The sequence below is a fragment of the Lissotriton vulgaris genome, chromosome 11 (genome assembly GCF_964263255.1).
Source record: "Lissotriton vulgaris chromosome 11, aLisVul1.2, whole genome shotgun sequence".
In the NCBI taxonomy this organism is placed as follows: Eukaryota; Metazoa; Chordata; class Amphibia; order Caudata; family Salamandridae; genus Lissotriton; species Lissotriton vulgaris.
Genome location: NC_141699.1, coordinates 201,937,103 through 201,950,369, shown reverse-complemented (window position 1 = coordinate 201,950,369; position 13,267 = coordinate 201,937,103). Strand labels below are relative to the sequence as shown.

General features: G+C 43.8%; 1 protein-coding gene across 2 annotated transcripts in view; it reads right to left on the bottom strand.

The window, feature by feature from the left end:
* Positions 1-3,063: 3,063 nt before the first annotated feature.
* MVK (mevalonate kinase) overlaps positions 3,064-13,267 on the bottom strand; it is a 143,495-nt gene continuing 133,291 nt past the window's right edge. The window contains exon 11 of one of the 2 annotated variants that reach the window (XM_086943112.1): positions 3,064-6,122. In XM_086943112.1, the coding sequence (XP_086799238.1) occupies positions 5,971-6,122 (152 nt within the window). In that variant the 3' untranslated portion in view covers positions 3,064-5,970. The remainder of the gene's footprint in view (positions 6,123-13,267) is intronic. The other variant, XM_086943113.1, reaches the window with a different exon arrangement.

Sequence of the window (13,267 nt, the reverse complement as noted above, 5' to 3'; positions counted from 1 at the left end):
GGGCAATAAGGGCTACCGGAGTCGCAGTGAGGTAAACCCGAACATCTTTGCGAGTCTGATCAGTTTTTGATCTCTTGATCCTCACCTTTCAAGGTGTCCACAGACATAACTATGTCTATAAGCAAACCTAAAAAGCAAAATTTCATATTGTGAAAAGCATACCCTTGGCAGTGTTCCCATAATATGGGTGAGTCTGGACACATCAGTTGGCCTCCTAGAATTCTGCCTGGCCCGGTTCAATTTGCTCCCATTAGTTTATGGCTTCCCTGACTCTAAAATACTTTTACCCCCCCGCCAAGGCTAGTGAAGAAGGCAATTGCCGACCGTTACTTCTTGATCCGCCTAATAGACTTGCCCCCTCCCTATTTCTTTGCTATGAACTTTAGAACCCCGCAGCTACTGAACTGCTCCCCCTGCTGCTTGAGTCAATGCTTGGGTTATGTGGCTGTCATCCTGCTTCATATGCAATCAGATCTGGGAAACAGGGGTACAAAACCCGGACAAGCCCAGAGGGAATACCTTCACTTCATCTCATTGTCTGCCTCCGGAAGTTGTGCTCTGAATTCTACCAACTTAAAACGAGACAGGGCATCAGCCACTGTGTTCTTTCGCCCCGGCAAAGGCAAATACTTGGCAGTAACATTTAGATTGGGAAGCAGGCATCTATTACTGAATGCTTTGGGTAGCCCCAAGATCAAGAGGAACTTCGCACTTTGAATGTTGATGGCTGCTACCGTGGACTTTCTTCTGACTAAAATACTATTCACCTATTGACTAGAAGTGGCCCCCAAACTTGCAGCGCCTCCACAATAGAGAAAAGCTCCAGGAAAGTAACGTTACTGGTGATAGCATATGCCACCCATTCTGCCAGCCAAAGTTGCACACACCACTTACAGCCAAATATGACTGCAAACTCACACTCCCTGCTGCCTTTGTGAAAAGGGCCAAGTCGGAGTTAGATTGTGCCTGCTCAAGGAAATGCATCCAAATATCCATTTCCTCCTTTACCTCCTGAGAGAAGCTTGTATGGTGGCGTTTAGTCTGTAGGCCCAAAACGATTTTGGCAATGTTTTAGGAGAAGGCCATGCCCATTGGGATCATCCTAACTGCAAAGTTTATTGCCAAACTAGAACTTGCAGCTGGTGAAGTGTGACCTTATGCGCTGATCGGCACTACTCCAGGTACGTCCTAAAACCAATAAAGTTGTCCTGCTGTAGTCTACAGGCCCCGAACACTGATTACTTCAATCCGAAGAAAGGACAGTGTAGTTGCTGGCCCTTCAGTCTTATCTACACCTGTGACAGTTTGCAGAAACCCCGCAGGGACCGCTTACAGGCTGGTGAACCCAAGGGTCCCATGAACGAAAAATTATCCAAGTACTGGACTATCTTGCAAATCCACCAGGTCCTTTACCGTCCACTCTGGAAAGCGACTAAAGGCTTCTAAGTGAGCACATGGAGCACCCATGGGCATGAAAAGATCCACATATTACTTCCCCTCAAAAGTGAAACCCAGGAGGCAGTTATACTCTTTGGGGACAGGCGACAGACAGAATGCAGCCTCTATGTGTGACTTGGCCATCGAGTCTCCTGGTCTGAGCTTTTGTAGGATATTTATTGCCTCCTCAAAGGATATGTATCGGAAGGCGCTGCGTCCTGCTGCAGTCCATCATTCACAAACTGACCAAAAGGGAAAGACAGATTGTGTATCAAGTGGAACAAGCCTGTTTCAATCCTGGACATTAATCCCAGTGGTGAACAAACCAAATCCTTAAACAGCGAAGTACCAAAAGCACCTACTACTCTGCTGGCAAGAATGTCAGTTATTATGTTTCCCTTGACTATTTCTGGTTGTTCTGTGTCAGATTGCCGATTCTTGGGAGGAGTAAGAGATGAGGAGACTTTGTGGGGAAGTGGAAATAACCTCTAAAAAACAAGTGTGCAATATGTGCAAGCACATGGAGGATGCAGCTTTCGCGATACCATCCCATCAGTACCCTTTGGCTGCGGACTGCTCCAATGTTTCCATGTTTTTTAAACACTTTAGTTTCTGGATGTCCTTGTGAGATGCAAAAGAAGCACAAGTGCCTAAAATAACAAGCGGCACCTCTCACACTGTTTCTCATTATACTGGCAGCAAGCGCATTTAATTCACCCCGCCTCTCTTTGTCCAAAATTACTTCAAGATATTTTGAGTACGAGGAGCCCATGTTTCATTTGGAGTGCCGTATATTTATCTCCTTCTGAACCCATGCAAAGTCTAGCCTGACTGCCTTCATCTGTCTGAACCTTGTCATACTGCACCCATGCCATTCCTTGAAATTCAGATGCAGCACTGTGGATTAATGGCATGTACCCAAAGGGGCTAAGGAAGGGAATTCTAAGTTAGGATTGCTGCATATAGCAAGGACCTAACCGGCACTGGCATTTACCCCACTACCGACTAACCCTCCATATTAGGGGCTTCCAGTAGCAAGTTCCCAGGTCTGAAACCTGGAGTTGGAAAAACATCTTTGTAGCAAGCTGGAACTGTTTTCTGTGTCTTGGGGATGCTCCTCGGTGGCAGTTGGTCCTCTCAGGGCCCTCAGAAACTCTCTTTAGCAGTCAATTGATACCATGTGTCTTCGCCACTTCCCAGAGCTCCTTTAAGGAGCAATGTTCTTCTTGGGTGGCCAGCCCATCCGTTGCCGCTTGTCCGTGCTTGGGTGCCTTGCTTATAAGGGAAACCTAGTTCGAAAGTGGCCCTGATACTGTGCCATATCTCCACCCCTGGTCCTCGATTGCCGATTGTACTGAGGACTAACTAACCCCTCTTAGCAGGACTCGGATGTGCCCTCTAAGAGGGCAAAATGGGAGCGGTATCTGCAGCTTACCAAAACAATGCTGTGTGCGCTCCATTCGGGTTTATTTACACCCTGTTATCTTAACCTATAAATCCTTTGTCCGTGATTGCACAATCAAGGGGAGGGTAACACCCAACCACCAAACGCAGCACGTCAATTGATAGTGAAATTTAAATAAACTTTTAGCATCTGTTAAACGCATACGCAGTGGCACCAGGAAATAGCGGGTGGTCATCATCAACATCTTTATTTGATTCTCAAGAAACAATAAAAGAGATACATAAAATTCATACAGACAATTAAGAGATAATAAATAATTTAAATCCGATTCCTGCATGTGGTTAATTGTCTGCAAATGTACATCTTTGAAAAAGAACCAAAACTTTCCAACTTAAAAGTTAGACATGCAACTCAACCCAGTATTAACAACCCTTTCTCTATACGATTAATCTACTTCCATTGAAAGTATTTACAGAAAACTCAGGAATGCTGTAGAGACTAAGAAGAAGTCCTATCACAAGGAGAAACAAGATTTCCATTGGTGAGCACCCCCATAAAAGCATCACATTCTACACACAGCCCCATCGCAAAAGACGTTTCCCGTTTGGTCAGCTCCAGGGTAAGGTAAAAAGCTGGATCTGGTGATGCCAATGTAATCAAGTAATTTTTCACAGACATTATAGCACACACTCGTCCCAGACGCTGATTTAGGCTCTACTCCTTGACTAGGGATTGGTCGGATTTATTTATAGTAAGCGGTGCTAAAAAGAACAGATTGCGTAAACCTACATCATTAAAAGACTTACAAATTTAATTCAGGCAAGGGATAGAGAGTCATTTTTCAAGCTGGAGGCGGTCTAAAAATACTTCCCTGTCAAAACTAGCCTTGGTGTTGGTCTATATGCTAACCCACAAAAGCAGCGGGTGCCTAATGAAATGTTAACTTAAGGGCGGGAGATGAAGGAGTCGTCTACAGATGTGATTTTGTTCAATCTGTAGAGCCGCTGGGTTTAGGTTACCCCAGATCCCTGCACCATACACAGCCGAAGGGATACACTGATGGTTATATATTTTTATAAAAGGTGCGGCAGAGCCCTTAAAAGTTGAGGAGGAGAGATTCAGTATGGTCCCGGCTGCCCTGCTCAGTTTCATACGGGAAACAATAAGCTGTGGTTGCCAAGAACCACCAGGGTCATGAGTAACACCGAGAAATTACTCACACTACTCATAGATCTATCTTTAAATCTTTACAAGGCCACATTTTTCTTCTCTGGCCCGACACCATAATGTGGGATTTCCCAAAGTTAGTCAATAAATCTAAACAGCCCATAAACGAGAGGTGGTTCAAATACTGCTAGCGACCTCACATCCCACATAAGTACTCCTGGGCATTGACATCACCCATTACCTGGCCACCAATTTTTTTGTTACTCTACACTAGACCTTTGCAAAGGGCAAATTCAGGCCTGGAGAGATTATTGATTTATCCAGACCTAAAGGATGTTAAGTCGACACCGGGACTCGAAAACGTGGAGCTGCTGGACCGACCTCCAATCCGCTCCTGCCTCTGGTGCGACTCATTCTAATTGAGCTCAAACTTATTCCGCTTCCTGATCAACAACAATAAGCATTCCTGAGTTAGAGCGAAGGGTGCTTTCATGGATGTCCGGTGGTGACTGGATGAATGAATTGATGGATCAATTCATGCAATAAGCTATTAGAACAAAGATAATGGAATGCGAGACCAGCTGAGGCTTAAATACACAGTGGACTGGACATGTAAAGAAGGTCACTGGCTGCCTCTCTGGGTTTAAGCACTGAGACAAGGTGGGCAGGAAAGCAGACTGAAAAGAAGAGGAATAAAAAAAGTGACGTCAGAGGCCATAATCATGTCCACATCTCTTCTTCACAAAGATGAAGTGAACTTTATCAGGTCACTCTACCGTCACTCACACTGGCCTTGATTAAGTTATTTCCCCTCATATTCTGTTCATGGTCAGGGCACGAAACCCACTGGATTCAGTGACAAACTGTTCCACTAGCACCTTTGCTCCCTGTATTTAAATGTAAACTCAGCCACCTTAGATCTAAAACCTAAAATGGCAACAAATAAAATCATGAAACAATTCAGATTTGTTTTTTGTTTTTTAACAAGAAATAATACGTTTTTCTTTTTTTTTTCATCTTTCTTTATTGTGATTGGAGGACACCCAGGATTGCATTGTTCCCCAGCACAGCTCACATTTTTTGGTTCTTCTTGGTGGGCGTTTTCTATAAAGAGGTCATGCCAACAATTCTCTTTTTTACACTAACGGTAACTTTCCACCCATTCACTTTGTTGTTTAGTATGAAAAGGCTATTTAGTGTTTAGGTTATTTTTTTCATGTCAAATTATGTCAGCTTTAGGGATAAACTTGATAAATGTCAAAAGTGCTGTTTTTGCTTTCAGCTTTTTTACGTTTATTATTTTTGTAGTTTAGGCGCTCATCCTGGACATTACGCTACAAGGCCTTCATCTTGTCCCAGTACCTCCTTGTACTCAAGCTTTACTGTTCCACTTAAGCCCCTTCCTCTTGGGACTTCATCAGGTCAGTTTACCTATTGGTCTTCAATTCCTCCCCCACCCCCGAATTGGTCATTTTCCTTCTTTGTACTGCTTTGTGCTGCTACGTTAAGCAACTGAAGCACTGGCGCACTACACATACATTTACTGTATCAGTAGGGTGCTTTCCGTACTGTGCATACAACAAAGTAGTTTGTAAAGAATAAGTTAGCAAACTTCAGCATCAGAATTCACGGTCCTCCTCATTATTGTCTCCATTCAGTCACTCATTCGTTCTACAAATGCTGGAGCTTCTCCCTGAGACCACCTGCTGTGGTAAAATGGCAGTAAAGTGTCAATGATTGTGCCCAAGTACTAATAAGGTCGCACTCTTTCGAATCCAAGATCTCCAGTTAGGATCGGCTTTCCAAGACCACGCATGTGCCTTAACTTGACCCGGTCTATCTTCTACATTCACAGAGAGAATTCCGCCGCAGATGCAGGGTGTTCAGGCAATCTTGAAGCGGATTTGGCACAAGCGTTTCCATGCGACACTTAGAAAAGAATTTCAGTTCTTCAAGATCCTTCATAGACCCTCGAACACCTGTTGCACGTCTGCCTTCAAGGAGGACGAGGTGTGCAGCAAGACTCCCGGACCACCAATATTGGTTTCCCAACATTCAAATCCACAGTTTTTTAAGTCTTGCTTGGCTGCTTCCACCACTGAGGAATCGGTGTCTGAGGAAAGAAGGAGAGTAGATGAACATATACCCATTGCAGCGTATAATATTTACTAAAAAAAGTATGCCAGGATATACCTGACATACTTAAGATTAATAAAGATGGGTGAGGGTAGCAGGTATAACAATATTATGTCGTGTACAGATAACTGGAATTTGATGACTGTATGTTATCCTGAGCTGATTTAATACATATATATTTTTTTTTAAAGTAACTAAGAAAACCCACATTTTCTCCTGGGGATGCCATTCATATTGTTTTCTTTTTTATTCGATTGTGGAATAAATATGATAGTAAAGCATCATATTTTTAGAAACATTTTGTCTATAAAGATTATATATCAGGAAAAAAAGATTGCTAAAGACAGGAGCATAATCTATATAATTTGTTAAAGACAGTTGATCAGAAGATAACATTTCTTCAAACTCAGCCTATACCCTTTGCTAACGGCTGTAGCTCAGCATACACCCTTTGCTAAAGGCAACAAACAGATCAGCATATATTGTAAGAAATTGGGTTATTGGTTGAAGTGGGTGAGAACCTACTTCAAATAATAATCATAATCCTTGTCAGGGTGAACCACAAAAGACAGTAAATAGTCCTGTGCTTAACACTCCGGTAGCTTGGCACAAAAGCAGTCAGCCTTAACTTGGAGGGAATGTGTAAAGTACTTATGTAGTGCTCAAACAGCAATAAAAGTAAAAATATGCCAAGAGAAATCCCAATCCAGTTTAGAAAAATAGAGTAACCTTCGATAGACCAATTGACAAAAATTCAATCAGTAGAACGGGAGTCATAATGTTAGATGAAAATAGCATCAAAAAGTGTTAAACACCAACTGTTACTATGTTGTTGTGCTGGACTGACACCCCTTTGTCTAATCCTGAAAATGGTTCTAGTCACTTCATCTCTTTACCTTGGGTTTGGCTACAGTCTGTCTAGTGAAATAGAGGGCAGGCAGGATTAGGTGTGAGCTGCATCTGCCAATGACAGTTTAGGTTTCTTCTGAAGTCAGGAAGAGCTGAATGCAGCAGCCCCTTTGCTACCCTATGACGAATTTAGGTCAGGGGCACAGGTTCTCCCTAGCAATCTTATCAGTTAGACCCTCAGCTCTCCACATCCAGATCCTCTGTCGACTGTCTGGGGGACTGCACATCACACCATTGCCATTAATAGTCCAGTGACCCTGAACACTGACAGAAAGGCACATTTGGCATAGGCTGGAAAATATCAACTTTCTAAAAATGATTTTAACTTTTAGTTTGGATTTTGAATTTCTATTCCAATGAGTAGGCGAATATTTTTTTAGCTAGTCTCAAACGGACGTTTTGCATTATATATTATAATGGATAAAGTAATACACTGTGCATTAGAAGTATTTTGCAAGTCACTGAGGAGTTCCATAACCAAAAAGAAGAATGAGGCCAAAGGCCAAGTTCTTTTGTAATGCGTAGGAACTCAGAGGTTGTTAGACCAGTCAGTCTTAGGGTGGTCTTCCCCCCCAACATTTTGCCTACATCGTTTCTGACCTCGGTTTTGCTGGCCTTAGGACTCTGCACACTTTACCACCGCTAACCTGAGCTAAAATGCTTGTGCTCTCTCCTGGTAAACATGGTAATATTGGCTTATACCCAACTGGCATATTTAATATACTTATAAGTCCCTAATAAAGTTGTAATATATGTACCCAGGGCCTGTGAATTAAATGCTTCTACTGGGCCTGCATTACTGATTGTGCTATCCACTTATGTCGCCTTTAAACAGGTCTCAGGCCTGCCATTGCACAGCCTGTGTGTGCAGTTTTTTTTCTTCTTAAATAATTATTTTCATTGAACAACCATCAAGATATAATAGACATTACAGAGGAAGCAAGTACATTACAATCAGCAATGGTAGTAATGAGTAACATATAGTGGTGGCAGGAGACCCGATGTCATTAACACTCTTAGACGCTGAAAAAGCCTTTGACCGGGTCTCCTGGCGATTTCAGTGGGCCGTCATTAGCAAGATGGGCTTTGGGCCAAAACTCATACAGGTGGTACAAGCTCTCTATATGAAACCGACAGCCTGTGTCTCCATTAATGGACAACTAAATGGGCTATTCGACATCTTCTGGGCTACCAGGCAGGGGTGCCCTTGCTCCCCTTTGCTGTTTGCCCTTTATTTGGACCCCTTCATCAAACAAATTGAAAGAAATCTTAATATCCCCGCAGTCAGTTTCCATGGCAGTAATATTAAAATTATGGCCTACGCTGACGATCTGGCCATTACTTCGCCTGATCCCTCAAATTCCATAGTGGCTTTAGAAACGGAGGTACAAAAATTTGGAAGGCTTTCTGGCTACGCCCTGAACAAAAACAAAACACAAATAATAATAAATAGCCAAATTTCTTGGGCTGACTACAGGGTGGTCCCTAAGTCAAAATATGTAGGAGTCTCCATCTCCTCCAACCTGGACGAGATTGTTACAGACAACTTAGCTCCACTTGCCGTACACACCAGGAAGGCATTGAAACAAATTAACAACCTACATCTAACCTTTGTTGGCAGATGTAATAAAGATGACGTACTTTCCCAAACTTCTCTACTTTTTTCGTACAATACCCCTGGAATAAAGCAAACCTACTGAAATTCCAACAAATATTCACACAGTTTATCTGGGCATACTACCAACCTAGGAGGGCACTAAGGCAGTTATGTCTACCAAAAGAACGAGGAGGCTGGTCCTTTCCTAACATTACGCTATATTACTGGGCCTCGGTTCTACAGTACAGCTCCGAACTGGTAAGAGAGTCACCTTTCCCCCAAATATTTTGGCTTGCCTCGCCTTTCCAACTTCTAATGGGTCAACAGCGCTGGGGCTGTTTACTCCGAGAGACTTCTTTCAGATATTATAAAAGGGTGAGATTTAAGATGTTAATGAATTCTTTTAAAGTTTTTCGTAGTATCCGCAGAATTTTCGGGCTGGGTAGATTTAACCATAATTCTCCCACTTTCAATTATGCCAACCTTCCTGCCATCTTTGGAAGGGCCTATTTTTGGGACTGGCACAAGGCCGGCATTCTGAAATTGGGAGACCTCATTACCAGCGAGGGAGTCATACCCTTCACTGATCTATCAGCCAAATTTATCCAAAAGAACGAAGACGCCTTTAAATATTTCTCCATTCATGATTTCCTCTCCAGGAAGGTCGGGGGGCCATAGGATTTATGGAAGTAGGTCTTCTTAACACACTGCGAAACCCCTTGGCCCCTCGAATTGGTCTGCTATACAACATCATAAATAGACAGACCCCGGATGATCTACAAACCATAGCAGACAAATGGCACGGAAACTTTCTTCCCCCAACAGTGTTTTCTTTAACTCACTCGCCTTGTCGCAAAATATTTTACTGTCAGCCAAATTACAGGCTCAACACTTTAAAACCATTTTTTTGTACCTTACTCCCAAGCAAGATTGCAAAGTGGGGGGCTGGCCAAGGCACTCTTTGCCCTTGCTGCTCGGAATTTGGTGCCAATTTTATTCATACATTTGCTACTTGCTTAAAGCTCTCTTCAACACTAAATCGCATACAGGAATTCTTAAGGGAAGTCACCACTCTGCACATAACATTAAATCCCACAATTATTATGTTAGGCACACAGTCAGAAACTTCGCGGGTGAAAAGAGAGGGCTTAATTTTTACCGCAATGGCAGTCTGGAGGATCTGTGTGGCCACTGCCTGGCTCAATCCAGAGCCCCCTTCATTTTCTCAGTGGCTTGCTAGGCTTGTCGCTACTTATCACTTAGAAACAGCTGTCTATGCCAAAAAGGGACGCAGGGGCCGGAAAAAGGGCCTTACGGTGTGGGAAAAACGTACTTCTTGGCGGAAACAGTCAGAATAATTTTTGTTTACTTTTCTGCCTCCGAATGACGATTTTTCTCAGTTGAATCTTGGCTCCTCCCAGTAGCTGACTCCTGTTATTTCTTCAACTTTTATGCCATCTCAAACACAGGACTCTAGATTGTGGATAGACAATTATTTCCTTTTTCTTGTCTTTTTTTTTCTCTCTCTTTTCTTTTCCTGTTGTGCCTTTCTTTCCACTTACACGTAGTTCTCTTTTCACTTGGGGGTTGGGGGTTGGAGAGGGGGGGTGGCTCTATTCGATGTGATGTTTTGTACTTTCATTTATTTTGGCAAAGAAAAAAAAAAGTGAGCAGAATGGGAACTCTCATATGAAAATGTTTCCTTTACAGCAATTTAATCGAAAGCATTAAGTTGAAAGGAATGTTTTCGGAAGAGAGCTACGGGAAAATCTTAAAGATAAAAAAATACTAATAACAACAAAAAAAAAGTGTAACATATAGTGTAGGCGCGCAATAGGTATAAATTACGGGAATGTTGGATCGTCAGGGTCAACTGCAATCGGGGGGTACAGATATAACCTCGGTAGGCGCTCCAGGGGTCCCATGTCCTGGACCATTTTTTGGGGCAGTCACGAGCCGTGAAGACAGTCTTTTCTCTGTACATGTACCAGTCTAGGTCCTCTTTCCAGGCGTTTACTTCAGGGGCTTGCGGCGGCCCCCACTTTTGTGCTATATTTCTTTTTGCTACCATACGACCTAGCATGGCCCATTGTGTATGACACACATTTAGGTCAGTGGGCTCCCAAATGTTTAAGAGGCATCACTTTGCTTCAGGGTATAAGACGACTGAAAGCACCACACTCAGTACCTCGTGGATCTTGCGCAAGTATGTTTGAATATATTCACATTCACATATCATGTGCAGGAATGACCCTTCCCGCCCACATCCCAACAATCGCCAGAGTCGGATCTGCCTATATGGACCAGAGTAGGCCCTGTGATGTAGACTCTGTGAAGGATTTTAAGTTGGACTAGCCTAAGCCAAAATGGCCACTACTCTAGGTAAGGAACCGTCTCCTGCCAATCTCGTCATCTAATTCAAGGCCATCTTGCACTCATTTCTCACGTAGAGGTATGAGTGGGTCTGTCATATTGTTTTTTTTGTAGGTTAGTGATATGGCCTTGTCGGTAGGTGTCCGTCCAACAATCTGTCTTCTAACGGGGAAAGTGCCGAAGGGGAGGAGCCGGCAGGGAATTGGGATTTAAGTGAATGACTAATTTGTGTGTATCTGAAACGTTCAGAGTTAGCCAACTCATACTGCTGCTGAAGAGAGGGAAAGGACTTCACTTCGCCCTTGTCCCACATATCTTTAATCAATGAGATTCCGATAAGATCGCACTTATCAAAATCTTTTGATTGCCATAAGCTGCCTGGTTGCTCAGAGTTCCATAGGGGGTTGCTAGTGTAAGTCTCCGCTTCCAGCCCAGAACTTTGTTAACTGCTTGCCAGATGTGGACAGAGAGGTTAGTGGGACCTGTCAGGGGGTATCGCTTGGGCTTGGAATAGATTGCCCGATTGAAGTTCCCACCCGGTAGAGTCCATCTGTCCATGGCATAGCCAGGGTCATCAGATTGACCATAGGTGCCCTGATTAATGGCTACGAGGTGTGCTGCCCAGTAATATTTTTTAATATCTGGGAGGCTGATCCCCCGTCATACCAGTTAATTGTGAGTTTAGCCAAAGCGATAGTGGGAGGGTTTTCCAACTGGCTATGTCGCGTTTAAGCCTTTCCACAGCCGGAAAAGGTTTTGGGTGGAGCAAAGTTTGGGATATAATGTAATATAAATACCCAGATATTTGAAGCCCACGGTATTAACTGGAATCAGGCAATTACCTGGCGTAACAGGAGGGTCTCCCACTAGGAAGTAAATAGGGGATTTTTCCAGTTGATGGAGAATCCAGAATATCCACCAAATATTGCTATGAAATCGAAGACACACTAGCGATTTCCTCGGAGAGGCAAGGTACAAAAGGATGTCGTCGGCATGAAGGGAAGATACGGTCATCCCACTCAGAGGACCAGCGCAGGCCTCTTATCACTGGGTCCTGACGAATCCATGCAGCCAATGGTTCAATGGCATGGGCAAAGAGGAGGGGAGAGAGGGGGCACCCCTGTTGAGTACCCTGGCTTAGTATGAATCGGGCTGATTTCTTGTTGTTGACCACGACCTGTGCATGGGGTTCTGAATACAGGACCCGCACCCATTGGATAAATTCGAGGCCCAAGCACAATTTTGCGAGTACAGCAAACAAGTAGGGCCACTCAATGGTGTCAAATTCCATGGTGGCGTCTAGCGACATCAAAAGGGCAACTTCACGGAAAGTGGCTACTCTACTCAGTACACCATGTAGTCTGCACAGGTTCAAAGCGGTGTTGCGGTGCGGCATAAAACCTGACTGATCAGGATGGACAAGTCCCCCAATCACCTTAATCAGGCGGTTTGCCAGGAGTCTGGCCAGGATTTTAGGTTCAGCATTTAGAAGGGAGATTGGTCTGCATGAGGCGCAATCAGTTTTGGGTCGACCCTAGTGACTAATGTAGCTATCCTCTGGTCTTGTATTCCCAACTCTTTACTTTCATCAAACATGGATTTTAGATACAGGGCTAATTTGTCTGGTTTAAGTTTGTAGAGCTCGATGGGTAGACTATTTGGGCCTAGGGCTTTCCCGGAGTGCAAAGCTCTAATGGCCTGTTCAATTTTGTCGTTCGTTAAGGCACTGTCTAGGAAGTGGCGGTCATCTATGGACTGGGTTGGAAGTCTAATGTCCAGCAGTAGGTCCTGCACTTCCTCCTCTGTGTGAGATGTGCTGCATGTATAAACCTTCTGGTAGTGGGTGGCAAAATGATTTGCAATAGTTTCAGGGTCCATAATGGATTTTACATCAGCATCTATGAGTTCGGGCACCAGTTCCTTCCTGTCAAGCCAAGCAATCAGTTTCCCTGCCTTGTCTCCCAGTTCGTATATTCCTCCCAGTTTTTCGTTCCCGAAGCATTTGGCCCTGTTTGTCACTAGAGCTTTATATTCATCTTGTTTTAGATGCAGTGTGTGTAGTTTTGCCTGTGTGACCTCGTCTTCTAAGTCAGTTTCTAGCCTGCCAAGTTCCACCTCCAGATCCAGAATCTCTTTCTGCCTCTCTTTATTGGCGCCAGATGTGAGTGATAACGCTTACCCCCGGATCACGGATTTGAAGGCTTCCCAAAGGGTCTGGGAAGAACTGTTCCGTTATTTTGATG